The following is a 19630-nucleotide window of genomic DNA, read 5'->3' as shown; positions in this document are numbered from 1 at the left end:
TGTCAGTTGTGTTGCTTCCTGCTGTTTCATTGACTCCTATAAGTCGTACATTATTCCTCTTTGCCTCATCTTGCAGCTGTTGAATTGACTTTTCCTGAATACTTGTTGATTTTACGAGATCCTTTCTTTCAGGATCGCCTTCCTGCCATTCTGATCCTTTCTTTCTGCCATGCTGTCTTCAAAGTCTGAGATTCTATCTTCAGCTTCATTCAAGCTGTTTTGGTAGCTTTCAATGGCAGCTTTGTTTACCTGGAAGTCTCTTTGAATCTGGTTCATGCGTTCTAAGTCCTTTCTATATTTTTCATTGAACGCTTCTGACCTTTGCCTTTGTTCTTCTCTTTTCTTACATATTTCTGCTTCAGACTTTCTGAGCATTTCCTTCATTATTATTGTCATTTCACTTTTTGCCTGAGAGATTATTTCCGATCTCATCTCTTCTATGGCCTTATGGAGTTGTTTCTTTACCTCCATTGCAATCATTTGAGCTATTTCAGGCATGTGTTTACCAAGTTCTGTGTTGATGTCTCCTGGACTTGTTCTGATTGGGGTGGAGTTCTGGGACTGTGTTTTAGTCCTTTGTTTTGTCATGTTTGCTACCGGATGCAGAAAGCTCAGTTTCCCTCTTCAGTAGCTGCTCAGCCAAGTCCACTAGTGACCCTCGTTTTCCTGTTGGTCAGGTTTGCCCCTGAGTGACCTCTGAGAAGTGCTACTTAGTCTCGGGTTTTCCGGCACTTTTTGATTTGTATCTAGTTATCCCCATTCTCAGACACGGGCACTGGTGTCAGCTGATGGCCGACTGTCTGATCCAGTGTCGCCTTGCAGTTCAGGGCACATGCACGACCCAGACACGGGTTGCACTGGTGTGACAATCCCGGTCCAGTGGACCTATGTTCCCAGGCAGTTCAGGGTACAGGCATAATCCAGACACAAACTGCAGGGTCTACAGTTTGTGAACCACCTGATTCTGTGTCTCCCCTCAGTTCAGGACACATACAGGAACCAGATGCAGCCCGGATGGGTAGCAGTCACAGACTGCCCAGGCTTTCGACCCACTAGGGTGTCTGGGCAAAGGTAAAGCACAGACTCAAACCTCAGGACCAGCAGCTTCCAGAGCACTCACTCACTAGGCGCAGGGCACGCGGCGGCTGGGAGAGGCTACACGTCCCGCCCCCAGCCAGAGAAGTCCCTGGGGCTTCTGAGTTAGGACCTCCTCTCTGCCATGGGTGCAGGGAGGGGAGAGACTTAGTCTGTAATGGCGGTGGGGTCTTGGGTCACCCGCTTTGCTCTCAGGAAGTAGATGGGAAATATCTGGCTCTCTCCGCGAGTTTCAGCTGGGAACCATGGCGGTGTGAGCAAAGCACAGACTCGAACCGTGAGTCCAGCAGCTCCCGGAGCACTCCTGATTTGATATTTTACTGGTTACTCCTGTTTCTGTATCTTTTAACGTTGGGGTTTTTAAACTTGAACTCTCATGCACATCACCTGGAAGGGCTCTCAAAATACAGATTTTTGGGCCCTTTGCCTATAGTTTCTGATTCATAAGATCTACTCTGGAGTTCAGGAATTTCCCTTTCACACAAGTTCCCATGTGATGCTAAGGCTCTTGGTCCAGAGAACCACATTTTGAAAATCACTGATATAAATCGGTGAACTGTCAAGACTACTAAAACCTAACTTAATTTATTTGGAATAATTTAACTTATGCTTTGAAGATTTTTGTTTTACATAACAGAGTTCTTGAATTACTTTATTTTACCAGGTTTTAGGACATACAGAAATGTCACATAGAAGATGACCAGTATTTACGAATCCATGATTTTAGTATAATATAGTTAGTAAAATACTCGATTATATTTCACATTAGTATTTCTCTCTTATATTTGTATCATGTGTTTCTAGTGTGATACTGTGTCTTAATTTAGGCTCTTACCTATTGCATAAACCTCCTGAGTATCTTGCCAAATACATCTTTCTTCTCCCCTCCTCCTCCCCTCCCCATTTTTCTATTCTGTTTTAATTCTCTTCTACTTTGGAAAGGAACAACTGGTGGTAGCTGATATACAGAAAAGCATTTCAAAAAGAAGCAGCAACACTGCAGACATTCAATGTGAAGTGACAGGAATGCTGTATTTTAATAATTTGAAAAAAAGTTAATTTGGGTAGTATTTAGAATAAGAAGAAAGCAGTGAAAGATTAGTTTTGAGCAGTATATGAGATCATGAAGTCCCTTTCATTCTGTGTTAATATATTTATGAATTTATTTGTGTAATAGCATTAGACTTTTACGTTTTAGATACATCATCGCTTCAGTTACAGTATAGCTAGTTACTAATACAGTTGGAAAATGGTTGGAATAATGAAGTTACTAGGAAAATTAATGATTGCCTGGAGGGTATGAAGAGAAGTGAATGAAAAGTAAAATCAGTAGAACTTGTTGATATGGTTGAGGTAGAGGGAGTTCATAATGGAATAGAATTAACGCATTTGTTTATTCTAGTAGCATTTTAAAATAACATAGCTGGGTGTGATGGCACATGTCTGTAATCCCAGCACTCGAGTGGCTTAGGCAGGAGGATCATTGCAAGTTCTAGACCAGCCTGGGCTACAGAGTGAGCTCAAGGCCAGCCTGAACTGCAAAGCGAGACCCGGTCTCAAAAAGACAAAACAAAAACAAACAAACAAAAAAATCCATAGGCTTTCTACACAGATGATTACATATAAAAATGGTAAATCTATATTGTATTCCTTAGATAAACCCCAAGAATGCTTGTAATCTTGCCTAGTATATTGGAAACTTGCTAAATAAACATTACTTTGCAACGGCACACAGAAACACCAAAATGACACCCAGGATTTGGAGGCAGATTTATTTTATACCGATGGCACTGATTGGGATCATTCCCAATATATCAGATCTAAAGTCTCAGGGCTGGAAGTTTTTATGGGGTCTGCAAGGGGAAGTACAAAGGCAGAGTACTTGGTTCTTACAATATATGCCACAGTGACCAGCTGTTTCTAAGAGACAAAAGGAACTGGAACTGGAACTGTTACCTGGGCAACTAGCAAACTGAAGTATACTGACTGGGGGGACATTTTCTGCTACATTTTTGATAGATTTCTTAGAATACTCTATGTAAATAATCACACACATACAAATAGGGACATCCACTTTGATATGTTTATCAAAAAACATATAAGTTGACAGATGTTTCTCTAGTATGAAATCCTATGAAATTTAATGGAGAAACAGCTTCCTTTTACCAGTAAATAAGAAAAACTCTTCATCATCCTGTTTGAAGAAGCTATCCTGCTTCTGGTTCCTTCACTCAAAATTTTTTATTTATTTTTACCCATATATCTTTCATTGTTTCATGGATTGCTTCAAAGACAAGCTTACATAATGATCTTAAAATCCTGTATTTAGTTTATTTAAAATTAAATAAGCATCCTATTTGAAAAAGCAAACATAAATGCTTTTGTAGCAAGATGGCAACTGCACATGCTAACATTGATGATTTACAGTGTACTATGTATCTTATTATTCAATTTAAGCCTATTAACATTGTGGGTCAAATATTAGCCTCATTTTATAGATGAGACAATTGTGATACTGAGAAATGAAGTAAATTGCCTGAGATCATGAAGCTACTAAATAATAGAGTGGTTTTAGAAGTGTTCTATATTCAGCAGTGAGCAGGGAGGGAATTTACTGAGACTGACAGAAATATTCAGGAGGAGGTATTCTCATACAGAAGTAGCTAGTTGGTCAACTAAGTCCCAATCCATTGGGCTTGTGAAAAGCACTTACCAGTGTGTACCACTAAGTGTGAATGCTTGGATTGGTGAGGTTATCCTGTGATCCCAGTTAACTGGGAACACTCAGTGGAAAGTAATCAGCAAAATAGACATCAATATTTGAGGAAATTCAGCAGTCTAACTCAGTAAAGCAAGTGTTTTGTGTGGGAGGAAATAAGAGAACAGATCTGTAAGGATGGAAAAGTATTGCCCATCTTGGAATTAATAATGAAATGAAGTGAATTTTACGTGAATGTTATAATTGAAAAACAACCTAATGTGGATTTATTTTATCTAATTATGATTATCTTTTTATATACTTAAATGCTATTTTTATTTCCTTGACTACAAACTATCTTTATCCATTGCCTGTTTTTTTTTAAGTGTTGGTCTTTTTCTTATTAATGTACAGGGTTTCCTTATATATTAATTTTTCTCCAATTTTTCTTTTGACTTAATGATACATTTTTACTACCAAAGCCACTGTTAGTGTCCAGTAGTGCTTGTTATAGCATTGCTCTATCTTCGTGATTTAAACTAATAACCTCAGTCCTATTCTCACTGATATAATCATTGAGGTCTAAGTTTGTGGTGTCTATTATACTCCTCTATGCTGTGTTAGCACATCTATTTATGTATGTAAATATATTTGTTTTTCTTATGTCAGAATATTTTGAGGGAGAACTGAATGAGGCAGTCAGGTTTTGGATATATTAATTGATCTCAAAATTTGAAGTAAATGTAGTTTATGACTTTCCATTATGTTAGGATATTTTCAAGGGAAACTGAATGAGGAAGTCAGAGTTTGGATAGAGTATTGATCTCAATTTTGATTTTAGACAACATTAAAGTAAATGTAATTTATAATTTTCCCTAGGAAATATGAAGAAAAATCATTGGATTAATAGATTGGTGGAAAGATAGGTAAATGGAGGGATAGATATGGTAAGCAAATGCTTACATAAGGCTGAAAAACAGCTATTTATTAGCAAGGGAATGGATACTACCTTCAACTGTTGAGTGATTTGGTGTCTAGATAGTTTTTGAATAAATATTTTTATACATATTACATGCCAAGTCTTGTACTAGGTGGTGTACTCTTTGTTGACTGAAACAGATTTTGACCCTGACCTCATGGAGCTTATAATCTAATGAAAGATACAGGCAATAAAAAGGAAAAACAAACAATGTAATTGTGTAAGTGTTATGAAGGAGTTTAATGTTCCTTGTTTGTTTATGGAAAAAGCTGAGTAACTGGGAGCTGCATGACATCCATTCAGTAGAGTGGTACGTGAAAGCCTTTTAGAGGAGGTGGTGGGATTTACAATAATGAAGAGGAAGGTGTCAGCTATGGGAAAACTAGAGAAGAATACTGTATATGAAAAGGAAGCTTGAAATTAGGGTATCTAAGATGGCATCTTTGAGAAAGAGAAAGGAGCCCACATGGGTGGACCTAGTAATTTGAGATGAGAAGGTAAAAGACCATTCAAGGTGTTGTAATCTTGCACTGAGAAATTATGAAGAGATGTTAAGCAAAGGAGCAATATAATCAAGTTTATGTTTTAAAAGACTACTCAGTTGAGGATGAAGAAAGAAAGAAAAAAGAAACAGAGAAATTAAGAGAGAATGGTCAGTGCCTAGACCACAAACAAGATAGCAAAGTAGATTGAGAAGAATTCGTAAATTCTAGGAATAGTTTGAAAATACAATCAACTGGATTTAGTGTGTCACATGTTATAGATAATGGAAAAATTCATGGATTATTTCCACCTGTTTCTTACTAAAATCTAATGGGACTGGGGGTGTAGCTGCATGACAGAGGGTTTGCCTAGCATGAAAGAACGTTCAACTCCCAGAACCACACAGATAAATAAATAGATTTAAAATGTTTATGTGCTTTTCATGGAATCAAATATGGCTAGTAGGAGTTAGGTTTATAAACAGTGATATATAATTTATATATGTAGTTCTTTTGAAAATACTACCATGTTTAGTACCTCATTTTTGGGTTCTTTAATTTTTTTTTAACTGAAACATGTTGGCAGTTGAAATGTTTTGTGAATTCAGTTATAATTTTCCAGAAATAGAGCTTCACTGGCATTCACAAATATTGAGACTGCTTAAAACCATACACGAAAAGCAGTCATTCCTCAAACTAAACATATCTCTTAGGAAATTGTTGAGTTTTAAGTTTTTTAAAAAATTTTAAGTAATATCGTCAAAATTATAAAATTTATTTTATGGAATAAAATTTTAAGTTCTGTAGTTGACATTTTCTCTTAAATGAATATAAAGCCCAATGTTTTATCTTATGAAAGGTAAAAAGAAGTTTTTAAACTTAGCAAATAAAATAGTTAAATTTATAGATATCGGGGCTAGGGATTTAGCTCAGCGGCACAGTGCCTGCCTGGCAAGCACAAGGTTGTGAGTTTGATTCCTGGTACCGGAAACCACCCCCCCAAAAAAACCTAAATTTATAGATATCTTCAGACTGTTAGTTACAAAAATGTTTATTTTTGAAATAGAAATTATTGCTTATTGTATAGTTTGATGAGAAATTCAAATCAAAACCTTACAACTACCCCAAATACATTTCAATAATCTCTAGCATAATTTTGTTATTTGATATGAATATTATCTATAATCTAATGATTATTTTCCCACTTAGAAGTTTTAAAACATGCAGTTTTTAATGTTAATCTTCAAGTGGAACATACTTGTAAGAACTGAAATATTAGTTTCTCAAGGAAAAAATGAAATCAATCTTCTTTATTTTTCAGAGGTGGCTGGATCCAAACAAACCAATAAGGAAGCAGTTGAAGAGTGAGTATACACATTTACTTGATGTTTTAGAAGTATATGTTATAAAGACAAAGGATTAATATAATCTAATTAATTAGAATTGCTTTTATTATTTCTAGGAGGATCTCCTCACAGTTTGAACTTTAGAGTCAAATTTTTTGTAAGTGACCCCAACAAGTTACAAGAAGAATATACAAGGTGGGTTTATCGAGCATATGTCTTTTGAAAATTCTGTCAGAACTCTAATACGCAATTTGAAAATTAACTAGACAAAAATAGATTATCATGTTGTAATTCTGAGCTTCCCAGCCAGGACACAGAATAATTTGTGAATGTTTCTTCTCCTTTTGGATAAGTAAGAGGGCTTTTATTATTAGAACCTCAGGACTACCCCATCAAGCCACAAATAGCCTCCCAAGCCATACAAATTAGTAATTTGTCTACTTGTGAACAATGGTTAAGAAATGCTCCTATAATTAAACAAAATAATGAAATGACACTGAAGTTATGTCCAAGGGGTAATCCGTAGTATGAGAATTTTCAAAGTTTTTTTCTCCATGTAAAAGCACTTCTATCTGTATATTTTTTTTTCATTGAGGGAAACAATTTATAGAATATGTAACCATCATATGCAGGAATAATGGTCAGTAGGTACCTCTTTCTGCTATATGTTCTTAATTTTTTCTTTCTAAGAAAATATAATGGACTTTATGAAGAAAGTTATGAGTGGTACCCTACCACACCCAGGACTGTGCAGGCCACCTTACTGCCTGTTTAAGGTTTAAGCTCATGTATTAATTGTGACTTCTTATTGAAAATACACAGAAATGGTCCTAATGAGAATCTGATACTGTTCTTGAATTTTAAGTGAAATGGTCAGAGTTAGAAATGAGTACTAACAGTGTGATGAATGTCACTATTAAAATAACACAAATGATAACCTTGTGCATTATTTGAATGGCAGAATTAGTAATCAGTTAAACAAAAGACAGATTAAAGAATTAGTATGTTATACCTTCTGAAATTCTTAAATATAAGGATATAGGTCAGTGACCACATTCTGGTTTTGGGGGATCTGGAATTTAAAAAAGAATCTCTGGGCTCCAAGGTTCTAATCCCTAAAAGCCCTCTTACTGGTCCAAAAAGCAGGAGGAAACTAATTTAGATCAACATCAAAACATAATCAGGAAATAAAGTAGTCCTTCTTCAGGGGGGGACATAAACTAATTTTGGAATTACTCCAAAACATAGATGTCATACTTAAAAATTCATGTCTATAGCTTCCTATAGACAAATTAAATTGTATTTATTTTTTATTTTAAAAGTAATTTTTAAGAAAACAACAGCAAAATGCCAGCAACATAGGCAAAAAACAAAACAAAGCAAAAACAATAAGAATAATACAGGGTTTCAGAACAAAATGATAGGGATTAACAGTGGTTGTTATATTAATATTTTTATTTTCATCGAAGTTGGTCAGATTACCAGATGTAAAAATGCAAGATTGATCAAACCATTAAAGAGAATAAAAAATAAAAGCAAAAAAATTACAAACAATACAGAGTTTCAGCAAACAAGATGATAGGGTTTCAACAATGGTTGTTATATTGCATATTGTTGTCCTCAAATTAATTGTTGAGATTACCAGATATAAGCATGCAAAATCGGTCAAAAAAAACAAAGCATTAACTGTTCTTTTCAATAAACCATTAGACATCAGCAGTACAGTTGTGCCAGCTCTCCTTCTGTACACATACATGTATTTTCCCTTCTTTCTTTGTTTCTTTTTCTCCTTTCCCTCATCCCAGTTGATTCTTCTTTTGAGCAATTTTTTTCCCTTTCTTAATATCTGTACGTTCTGGGTTTTATTTACTCTTTCATGTTCTTACACTAGAGAGGTAATACAGTGTTTACACATGTGGGTCCAATTTATTTCACTTATGAATATGGTCTCTATTTGTATCCATTTACCTATAAAAAGCCTCCAGTTTATCTTTTTTTTATAGCTGAGTAATACTTCATTGTCTAAAACTACCACATATTTTTTATCCATTCCTCCATTGATGGGCATTTGGGTTGTTTCCAAGATTTAGCTATGACAATTGTGCTGCTATTAACATGGGTGAACGTATACCAGTGTAAATTACTAAGTTTTAGAATATTGGGTATTGTTTAGAATACTGTGCTGGAGTACAGGAGAAAAAAAGCTAAATTAAGGATATTCAGCCTAAGGTACTAATTCTCAAGAATCTGTAGAATCTTCTAATACTAAACCAAGTTGGAAAAATTAGACTAAAATTTATGAGAGTCCTTTTCTTTGTGTTTGTTGAAGAAGGCTGAGGGGTTTGTTTTGTTTTGTTTTGTTTGTTTAGATAGGAAAAGTCAGCCATATAGGTTCAAGAAAAGGCAGCCCTAACATTTGCAACCAGCAGTAGAATTCAAGCTAATTTTCCTTAAGAAACAAAATTGTATTATGTAAATATCCTTTAAATAGCATTTTTGGCCTTAATCACATTTTGTTGTTATTAAATAATGAAAATAACAAGATCTTTTATTGTAATAAGTAATACTTGGTAGAGTAAAACTTCCCTCTAATTTTACATGAACTCCAAAGTAACTACTCTGAATTAATGAATATTCTGAATTATAAGGCAGTGTTAAGTGTATTTTATTATGTTCAGGTACATATAATAACTTGAAATCAAATAAAATGTTCCAGAGCATATGTTCTATATAATTAGACTTTTAAGTATATAAAATAGTTGTAAAATAATTTAAAATTGTATTTCTGGGCTGGGGATTTAGCTCAGCGGCAAAGCGCCTGCCTGGCAAGCACAAGGTCGTGAGTTCGGTTCCTGGTACCGGAGAAAAACCAAAAAAAAAAAACAAAACAAAATAAAATTGTATTTCTAACATATTTAATATTTATGGTAACTTTGTTTATGTAAGCAAGTTGTTTGTATAAGTTTAATTACAAACAGGTTCATAATTTACTTCACTCAGAAAACCAAATTTCTAAATGGAACTTGAATGTGTTGTTTCATTTATAACCTGTTCTAAAAACATAACCAGGGAATAAACGTGTTTCACTGATAATTAAGTCAAAATAACTTTTTTTTTTTTGAGACAGGGTCTCACGATATAATTCAGTCTAGGTTTGAACTCATTATGTTGCCCAGGCTGGCCTTGAGCTCACAATGATCCTACTGCTTTAGCATCCCAAGTACTGGGGCTATAGGCATGTGCCACCATGCCGGCCCTCAAAATAACATCTTGAAGTTAAAGAAATTGAAACTAAGGTTGACAGTTACTGAAAATTGTGCTCAATTCTTCAGTCAAGGTTAGTGATGGTGAACTTTTTAGAGCTTTCAGTGATAACAAACAGCCCACTGCAGCACATGTGCCAAAAGTTCACCACCACTGGTCTAGGTTATCTTTGTTTTCACCAGACATAATGTTTTATTTCAAAACCCTAAGCTGGGTATAGTGGCACACACCTGTAATCCAGGTAATTCTGTAGACTGAGGCAGGAGAATCACGGATTTGAGGCCAACCTGTACAATTTAGGGTCTAAAAATTACTTCTAAAAAAGTAAGACTGGGAAGTAGTAACTCAGTGATAAGAGTCTGACCTCATATGTGAGCTCCTGGTTTCAATTCTTAGTACCACAATACAAACAAAACCACTGTACTATAGAATTTTACAACTGGTATATTTGGTAAAATGTGTTACATGGCTAGTTTTTAGTTAATTACTGTGATGTACATCAGTGCTTTTAAATACAAATTAGAATAAGATGAGAGCACTTTAAACCATACTAATTGGCCACACCCTAGACATTCTGAATTAGTAAGTTTTAGAGGTGATCTAAGCATAAATGTGCATAAACTCCTCAGGGGATTCTCATATAGCCAGGATTGAGAAATACTCTTTTAAAACTTTAGTGTTTGGGTAGTTTTAATGTGGTAATCATAATTAGTAACAGGGATACCCTTGGCCACAACTGCTAAATTTCAGGACTTATTTAGATCCCCCCAGGCCTGAAATCTGTGATAACTTTTTATGTTGATGTACCACTTTGAATTAGTGTGAGAGAAAAGAATGGTGTCAAAGAGCTTCCATCAGTTTAAATGTTATTCATTATTAAATGTTACTCATTATTGGCAAAAGCTGCCATCATTAAAAAGATACATATACTAGACAAGTGATCCTAGGTCTTCTTATAAATATGGAAGGAAATTTCAGTAAATTTTTAAGTAATTTGCCTCAGATTATAAGATGATAGCCTAGGACTTGAATTCTGGTTTCTACTGCAATAATCCTGTGTGATTAAATGAGTATGTAAGTAAAATTCAACAAGTATTGATACTACTTTTGTAGGACTTAAAATCTCATATCAAAGATTGTCTTACTTTCCTTCTCAGTAGGACATAGTACCTGACACCTACAACTCAAAGGAGGAGAGGTTTATTTTGGCTCACAGTTTGTAACAGTTTTAGTCCATAGTGGGCTGCATCCAAGGCAGGTCAACGTGGCAGAGGGGTATGGTGAAAAAGTGGCTCATGGCGTGGAGGCAGGAAGCAGAAAAAAAAGAACGGAAGATGAAGGAGGGAGATATAACCGTCTAGGCCATGCCCGCAGTAATCCACCTCTTCCTTCTTTGCCTTCCCCCCATCACAGTTAGCTATAAACTCCTCATTGGGCTAATGCATTGGTGAGTATCATGCCCTCAAGGTCCACTCACCTCCCAAAGCCCCACCTGTGATCACATGAGACTTTCAGGGGACATCTAGATACAAACCATAATGAGGTTGTACATACCCTTAAATTCAGTCTATAAGATTGTTCTCATACTTGGCAACTTTATTTTTTTATTTTTTTGGTGGTGGTGCTGGAGATTGAACCCAAGACCAGACTCATGCAAGACCAGACTCTTGCACATGCTGAGCATGCACTTTACCCTTAGCTTCTTCCTAGCCCATCCCAAACTTTTATGATGCCAGCTAGATCTAACAGAAATATACAGTACTGAATTAAGTAGAAAATATTTATAATATCATGCTTTAAGCCTTGCAGGGAGTTTATCTGCTTTATTCATATATAAAGCCAGGGTGTGTGTGTGTGTGTGTGTGTGTGTGTGTGTGTGTGTGTGTGTGTGTGTGTGTGTGTGTGTAAAGTGAATATCTGATTATCTGAGAACCTTAATTATATTCTTTGGTAATTTGAATGTTGTCATGGAGCTAATTAATGATAGGACTTTTAAATGAGCTTTGACTTTTGGGATTTGTACTTTATTTTTAGTTGAATAAACAAAAGTCTTAAAATTCCTTTTAAAAACATTTAACAACAAAAATTTGTTCTTCTGCCAACATTATACAGTTGCCAGTGACTTTGCCCAGGTTTGATAATGAGTGGTTCTTACTCAGTAGCAAGAACAGAAAGACAGTGCCATTTCTTAGCAACCTCAGCAGCCTTGTTAGAGTATACTTACATATCCTTTAACAAAAGTCGATTTTAAAAGATACCTAATTTTCTAAAGTTAGATGATTTCCTACTAATAGAGCAATAATAGGAAAAAGAACTTAAGTTATTTTTCTGATCAGAGCGCCTTCTTAACTCAAATGAGTGGGCAGTTGCTTTTCTACGACAGCCTGATGATAAAATGATCTAAACATAGGCCTGTCCTTGCATCTGGCCTCCTCTTTCAGCTAAAAGGATGATTCTCTTTGTTTTCTCATGTGTTGATATCAGCGTTCCCATGTGTTTGATGCTCAACTTTCCTTCTTTATCAGTTCTTCTTTCTGCACATACCAATCCTCAGAATATTTTTCCTTAGTCTTCTCCCTTTATGATGTAACTTTAAAACCTTGAGAAGTTTTATAATAGAAGGAAGACATTTGCAATATAAAATTTAATATGTCAAGAGAATTTTAAAGATTTATATTCATGAACTTATGAAAAGTGATTTTAAAGTACATACTAATGAAAACATATGCTAACATTACGTGTTACTGTGTAGATTGTTAAAGCAAATGTTTAAATACTTGTATTTTGTTTGTCAAAGTAAGTGTATAGTTTCTTGGAATTGAAATTGTTACAATTCAGTAAATGCTATCTTTTTTTTTTTCTTAAGGTACCAGTATTTTTTGCAAATAAAACAAGACATTCTTACTGGAAGGTGGGCTATTTTACATTTTTGTAATAGACTTTAAAAAAAACCTCTTAATTCTACATTATTGAAGTGATTCATGATCATTACAAATTATCAAAGAATGATTATATGTAGTATCAGTTTTGTTCATCAGATAAATTCATTTCTTATGGCACATACTTTACATGTGAATAGTAACTATAGCACTTTTAAAATTATTAATGTTTAACCTTGGGTTATATATTTTTTGTTTTATTAGATTGCCCTGTCCTTATAATACTGCTGCCCTTTTAGCTTCATTTGCTGTTCAGTGTAAGTATCAGCCCACATTTAGGTCAAATAGCCCATGATTTTGTGTTCTTTGTTGACAGTGTATTGCCTTTAATGCAGGAGTTCTTTAAGACATGTTACTGTACAGAAAATAGAAATTTTCAGAGGAAACGCATTATCTAATTAGCAGTTACTCTGATTCTTGAAAAATATTCTCTGAAGTTCTTTGAGTCATAGAAGTGAATTATTATAACTTCCTTTAGTAATTACATTAGAGACATAAATATTTTACTTCCAGAAATATAATGGATTAATAACATTACTGATTGGACTATAATAATTTAAAAATTTGCCAAGCCTGGTGGTATACATTTACAATCCCAGTACTCTGAGGCAGAGTGTGGGAAGGCTGAGGCAGGAATATTCCAAGTTTGAGCCCAGTCTGGGTAATTTTGTAACTTCATGAAACCCTGTCTCAAAATTAAAAATCATAAATGGCTGGGGATATAACCCATTGGGAAAGCCCTGGGTTTAATCTTCAGTACCACAAATAATAATAGTAATAATAATGATAGAAAAATTTTCTTTTATTGAAGTGTAAATATTTTCTTTTTATTATTAGCTGAACTTGGAGACTATAATCAGTCAGAAAATTTTCCAGGCTACCTCTCAGATTATTCTTTCATTCCTAATCAACCTCAAGATTTTGAAAAAGAAATCACAAAATTACATCAACAGCATACGTAAGGACTTATTTTGTTTTTTGCTTGTTTGGGGCATACTTTCTAGAGATATGTTTTAATTTAAAATATTATCTTTAATTGCACTGTACTTAATACAGAATAGTTAATATATCAAATAATATTGTTACAAAAAATATAGGTGATCTACTGAAAATAACTTGGCTTATTTTATAAAATATATGACTTATTTTCCTTTCTGTTACAACCATAAAACTATGTGGAAACAGAAATTTATTTGTTATTATTATGTAAAATTGTCAGGTAAGAGGAATTTTAGAGCCAGGTGTGGTGGTACATGCCAGCACTCAGGAGGCTGAGGCAGGAGGATCACTGCAGGTTTGAGGCCAGCCTGGGCTACACAGTGAGTTCAAGGTTAGCGTGCCTATACTATATAGCGAGACCCTGTCTCAAAGAAAAAAGAGAAATTTTAGAGTATTAATATATTCATACTACACAGATCAATTTAATTGATAATTCTTTCTTAGTTTTTAGTCAGATGAGAGGTGTTGATTCTGTTTGGTAATAAGCCAAACAGGAGAGGAGAAAAGGAACTTCATGTAATACTTAATTAATAAAAATATTGCTTTAGTCATGCACAGTGACTGAGTACCTGAAATATCAGACACTCAGAAAGCCTAAACAGGAGAATTGCAGATTTGAGATTAGCTTGAGCAGCTTAACAACCTTCTATCTCAGCATCAAAGAAAAAGGGCTTGGGACATAGCTCAGTGGTAGGAGACCTGCCTACCCTGGGTGAGGCCTTGGGTTCAGTCCTTAGTAACTAATACACAGTTTCTGATATGATGAGTTTTGTACTTGTGAATCAAATCAGTACCTATCTGTTCACCACACCATGAAAAAGCACTTCTCTGGAAATTGTCTCTGGACATGCACATTTTAGAAGTTCTGTGTGTGATTTAAGTGCACCTATGGTGTAATGAAATAATTTTGAGAAGTAATGCTTTTAAATGATACCTAAAAGTAAGTGGCTTTGTTATAGCAATGAGACCACTCAAGCATTTTAAAAACTTACTATATTCTTGCATTTGTAGAAAATAAGAAAATATTCTAGAAAATAATAATTGGGCTTACTGAAATTATGACCTCCAAGTAAGTTAGATTAGATGGTACTATACAGAAATAAGAGGAGGGGGCTGGGGATTTAGCTCAGCGGCAAAGCGCCTGCCTGGCAAGCGCAAGGTCGTGAGTTCGGTTCCCGGTACCGGAGAAAAACCAAAAAACAAAACAAAACAAAACAGAAATAAGAGGAATAGTCCTATTTGGTGTTCATTGTACATTCATATAAACTGCTCATGTTTCCTGATAAATATCCTTTTTCTGATTTCACCATATTGCAGTGAATCTAATTTTAACTTAATTATGTGTTTACAGAGGCTTATCTCCTGCAGAAGCAGAATTTAATTACCTAAATACAGCACGTACCTTAGAACTCTATGGAGTTGAATTCCACTATGCAAGGGTAAGTGGAAAAAGCTTACTTTGAAGTTGTTGAGTTAGGCACTGTTACTCTGTATCAGAAATTTTATTAACGTCTTGCGAGGATTAGGTAACTTGTGATTGCTGCTGACATAGTCACACTAAGGATTCCTCTAATACCTGATGAGATGGTTGGTTAAAGTAATCTGTTCATATTTTTTCTTCCAGGTAGTGTTTTATGTTATAAAATAACTTGTAGACCATAGAAGACAGTACTCTTGGCATACTTATTTTTCAAAATAAGATTAATAAGAAATTTTTTTGTATACTTCAGTAATCATGAACATAAAAGATATTCTTACATCAGTTAAGCCTGTATTATTACTCTTTATTTGCATCATTTAGTAGTATCATTGTAAGATTTTTCTATAAAACATAAATGGAATATATTAACATGTTGTTTTCATCTTCCCTCATCTCTTTATTAAAATTGTATGTATAAGCTGGGCATGGTGGTCTGCGCCTCTAATCCCAGCACTTGGGAGGCTGAGGCAGGAGGATTGCCATGAGTTTGAGGCCAGTGAGTTCAAGGTCAACCTAAACTACATAGTAAGACTCTGTCTCGAAAAGACAACAGCAACAAAAAAAGATTTTATAGTCATTGGCTTTTCCTGTACAAGACCTATACAAGACCTCTTTGTGTGTGTCAAACTTTTCTGCCTGAGAAAGACCTACCATCTTGCTGTAACTATAACAATTTAGGAAAAGTTGTTTTTCTCATATGTGGACATTGACACCTTAAGAAGAAAATGCAGATTTTCAGTAAGCATGAAGAGAAATTTTGTGGCATGAAAAACAAAAGGACAGCTGGGGAGTTAGTCCAATGATAGAGAGCTTGCCTAGCATGCACTGGCAAGGCTTTGAGTTCAATTCCCAGTACGGCCAAACTGGGTGAGGAGGAGAGGGGGAGAGGTAAAAAGAGAAGACTTATATATCAAGTGAATATCACAAGCAAAGGTACTTGAAATAATTTTCTATTTTATTAAACAAAATGTTAGATAAGCAAGATTTTCTGTGTGCCTTCAAGTGGGACCAAGTTGTTTATCTCAATCTTCAAAATGCAGGTAAATATTAGAGCATTCATACTAGTGAGTATATTCTATACCTTGCACAAAACTGACACTAAGGATTACTTAGTGAGCAAAATATTCATTATCCCTGCTGTCATGGAACTCACACAGTCACATAGATGGATTTTTCTTTTGATGTTCATTTCTATGAGCTTTAATACCTGTATGGATTTGCATAACTGCTATCACAGAATATGGAGCAGTTTTATCATGTCAAAGAAAAGTCCATACTCAATGCTGTGTCCTTGTGCTTGACAACCATGAATGTTCTCTGTAGTTTTTTTCTTGCCCTAATGTCTGATAATTGAACCCTACAGTATGTTGTAACCTTTCAATTCTGGCTTCTTTCACATATTTCAGTGTATTTTATATGTACAAATTATGTGTTTTAATAGTTTGTTTCTTTTTATTGCTGAGTATTGTTCATAGTATCAATGTATTATGATTTGTATATATATTCACCTACTGGAAGACATCTTGGTTTACAGATTTTTGGTGGATTTTTTGTTTTTTAATTAATACAGCAACAATAAACATTCAGAAACTTTTCTCATGAGTTTAAGTTTTCACTTCTACATGGTAAATCTCTCATAAGGGGATTGCTAGGTCACGGTGTAAGAGTATATTTAACTTTACAAGAAACTAGAAAACTGTTCTCTAAATTTTGTTGTGTTTCTTTCTTAAGCTTTTCATATAGGTATATTTTTAGCTCATGACAGCATTCCCTAGTGGCTAGTAATGTTGAGCATACCTTTTTAGATGAAATAGCCCTTCCGTGTTTTGCCCACTTTTGAATTTGGTTTTCTTTTAATGTATTTATTAGTACATGATTGTAGTACATAATGACTACATTCACTGTGGGGAATTGGTACATTTACTTAATACAGCTTACTTCTACTTTGTCCGCCTCTCTCCTCCTTCCCTCTATCTCTTGGTCCCCTTCCTATTTGCAAATGATCAGCCCAGCATGGTAGTATACACCTGTAATCTCCTGCAATGGGGAGGCCTAAGCAGGAAGATTGCCACAAGTTCAAGGGCACCTGGGCTAAATAGTGCATCCAGGCCAGTTTGAACTACATAATGAGACCCTATCTCAATTTTTAAAAAAGAAATCTGTATCCCTGTTTGCTATTATCTAGCTTTGATTTAGCTCTTTTTCAATACCTTGGGTTTCTCATATAAGAGAAACCGTGCATTATTTAAGCTTCCATGTCTTACATTTCACTTAACATTGTAGTCTCCAGGTGCTTCATTTTCCTACAGATGACTCAAATTTATCCTTCTTTACATCAGAGCAGTACTTTCTTGTATATAAATACATTTTTTATTCATTCATCTGTTGATAGGCATATACATTGCTTCTAAAATTCAGCTATAATGAGTTGTGTTGCTCTAAATATGGGCATGCATGTATCACTGTGATACCTTTAAATCTTTTGGAATGCTATGTAGAAGGGATGAATAGAATTTCTAGTTTTAGTATTTTGAAGAATCTCCATACTGATTTCTATGGTGATTATACTAGTTTACATTCCAGCAGTGTAGAGTTCTTTTTTCCCCACAGCCTTACCAGAATTTGTTGTTATTTGATATTTTGTTGGTAGCCATTCTTAATGGAGTAAGATGGAATCTTAGTGTTGTTTTAATTTGTATTTCTCTCATGGCTACAGATATTGAACATTTTTTCATGTATTTATTGGACATTTGTACTTCTTCCAAGAAGTTTCTGTTTCAGTTGTCCATTCTTTGATTGGGTCTTTTATTTGGGGGGCAGGGGAGTCTAACATTTTGTATTTGTCATATGAGTCCCCTGACTGAGGAGTGGCTGGCAAAAACTTTCCCATTCTGTAGGTTGTCTTTTCACACTATTCTTACTGTTGAATTTTGAAAGCTTGTTAATATTCTTAGTGTAAGTTTTTGTTGGGTGATTTACAGTCTCTCTGGTCATTAGTTTGCACTAATGTTCTTTTTGCAGTATCTTTCACAAAACAAAAAAAGCAATAGATTCTAATATTCTTTATTCAGTCACTAATAGAACTGATAAAAAATCAGCAAGAAATAGATTTCAGGAATAGTTAGCATATCCAACAACCTCAGTTGTATGTTCCTTTCAAGCACACAGAATATTTCTGACCAAAGTACTGTTAAATTAGGAAATAATAATGAAAAGATAACTTTAAACATTCTCCAAATACTTGAAGATTAAGAAACACACTTTTAAATAAGCTGTGGGTGAGAAATTTTATTTAACCCACTGTTTACTTTCCAAATACCTACGAAGAGTGACAGTTGGTTATTGTTAAAACCAATAGAAATAACGGATATTAAACTAATCTTAAAAATATAAAATAATTGAAGGTAATTATTAGCAAGGACCATTGTGAGAGCTAAAATCAATTTTATGTAAAGAATTTTTTATCTCTTAAAAGGGAAAAGGCATTATCTCAGGAGTAGTTGCTGCCTGATTGCTGGTCTTGCTTGTTAAATGAATATTTTGGTGGCTTGCTGAATACCTATTATCTCTACTAGAAAATCAGTCAGTCATTAACCATTTATTACAGTAAGAGCATAGAATTAAAGAATGTAAGAACTATGAAATATCTAAGTCATGGATCCTCAGATTTAATCTCTTTTATAAGAATGTTCATATAGTATTAACTACTTACCTTAAAAACTGTTTTGGGGTGTTTTTTTTTTTTGATCCAGGAATCAAACTCAGGACTTTGCACTTGCCAGGCAGGCACTTGTACCACTGAACTACATCCCTGGCCCATGATATATCTATCCATCTTGTCTGAAGGCTTGTCTTTAGGTGTTAGGTGTAGGATGATTCCAGTTAGTCCTAAAACAATTCTAACAAAGTTTTACACTTAATTGTGAGTGTCTGATTTACATAGGTATTTGTAATAGTGCTGCAAATAACCTGTAATGGATGAAAAATAGCCTATACCCTTCAAGAGTTTTGAGAAAAGAAAAGCTTGAGGTATTTTGATTATATATTTTCAGTGACTATTTACTGAACCCCTACTATGTTCTAAGACCTGTTTATAGATACTGTAGGTACAGCAATGAGAAGAGTAGATAAAAATGTAACCCTCATGAAGGTTGCATTTTTGGTAGCCAAGGCAAAACTATAAACAAGTTCGGGATTGTGATGCCTCTCAATTTCCTCTTGTTACCAATTGCTTTTGCTATTCAGCTTTTCTTTTGGTTCCATATGAATTTTAAAATTGTTTTCTCCAGTTGTGAGAAGAATGCTTTGGAATTTTGATTTGAGATTATGTTAAATCGGTATATCAATC

The 19630-nt window shown here is 34.6% G+C and overlaps 1 protein-coding gene across 4 annotated transcripts in view; it reads left to right on the top strand.

Annotated features, from left to right (window-relative positions):
* Ptpn4 (protein tyrosine phosphatase, non-receptor type 4 (megakaryocyte)) overlaps positions 1-19630 on the top strand; it is a 177972-nt gene that overhangs the window by 84439 nt on the left and 73903 nt on the right. For 2 of the 4 annotated variants that reach the window (XM_005397664.2, XM_013521058.1), the window contains 6 exons: positions 6576-6618; positions 6717-6795; positions 12731-12775; positions 13008-13060; positions 13641-13761; positions 15154-15241. In XM_005397664.2, the coding sequence (XP_005397721.1) occupies positions 6576-6618; positions 6717-6795; positions 12731-12775; positions 13008-13060; positions 13641-13761; positions 15154-15241 (429 nt within the window). Of the gene's footprint in view, positions 1-6575; positions 6619-6695; positions 6796-12730; positions 12776-13007; positions 13061-13640; positions 13762-15153; positions 15242-19630 lie in introns of all 4 variants that reach the window. The other 2 variants (XM_013521059.1, XM_013521057.1) reach the window with 1 other exon arrangement.

This window comes from Chinchilla lanigera, unplaced genomic scaffold (assembly GCF_000276665.1).
Source record: "Chinchilla lanigera isolate Chin_1 unplaced genomic scaffold, ChiLan1.0 scaffold00058, whole genome shotgun sequence".
NCBI lineage: Eukaryota > Metazoa > Chordata > Mammalia > Rodentia > Chinchillidae > Chinchilla > Chinchilla lanigera.
Note: the sequence above shows the minus strand (reverse complement) of the source record. Positions and strands in the feature narration are given on the sequence as shown.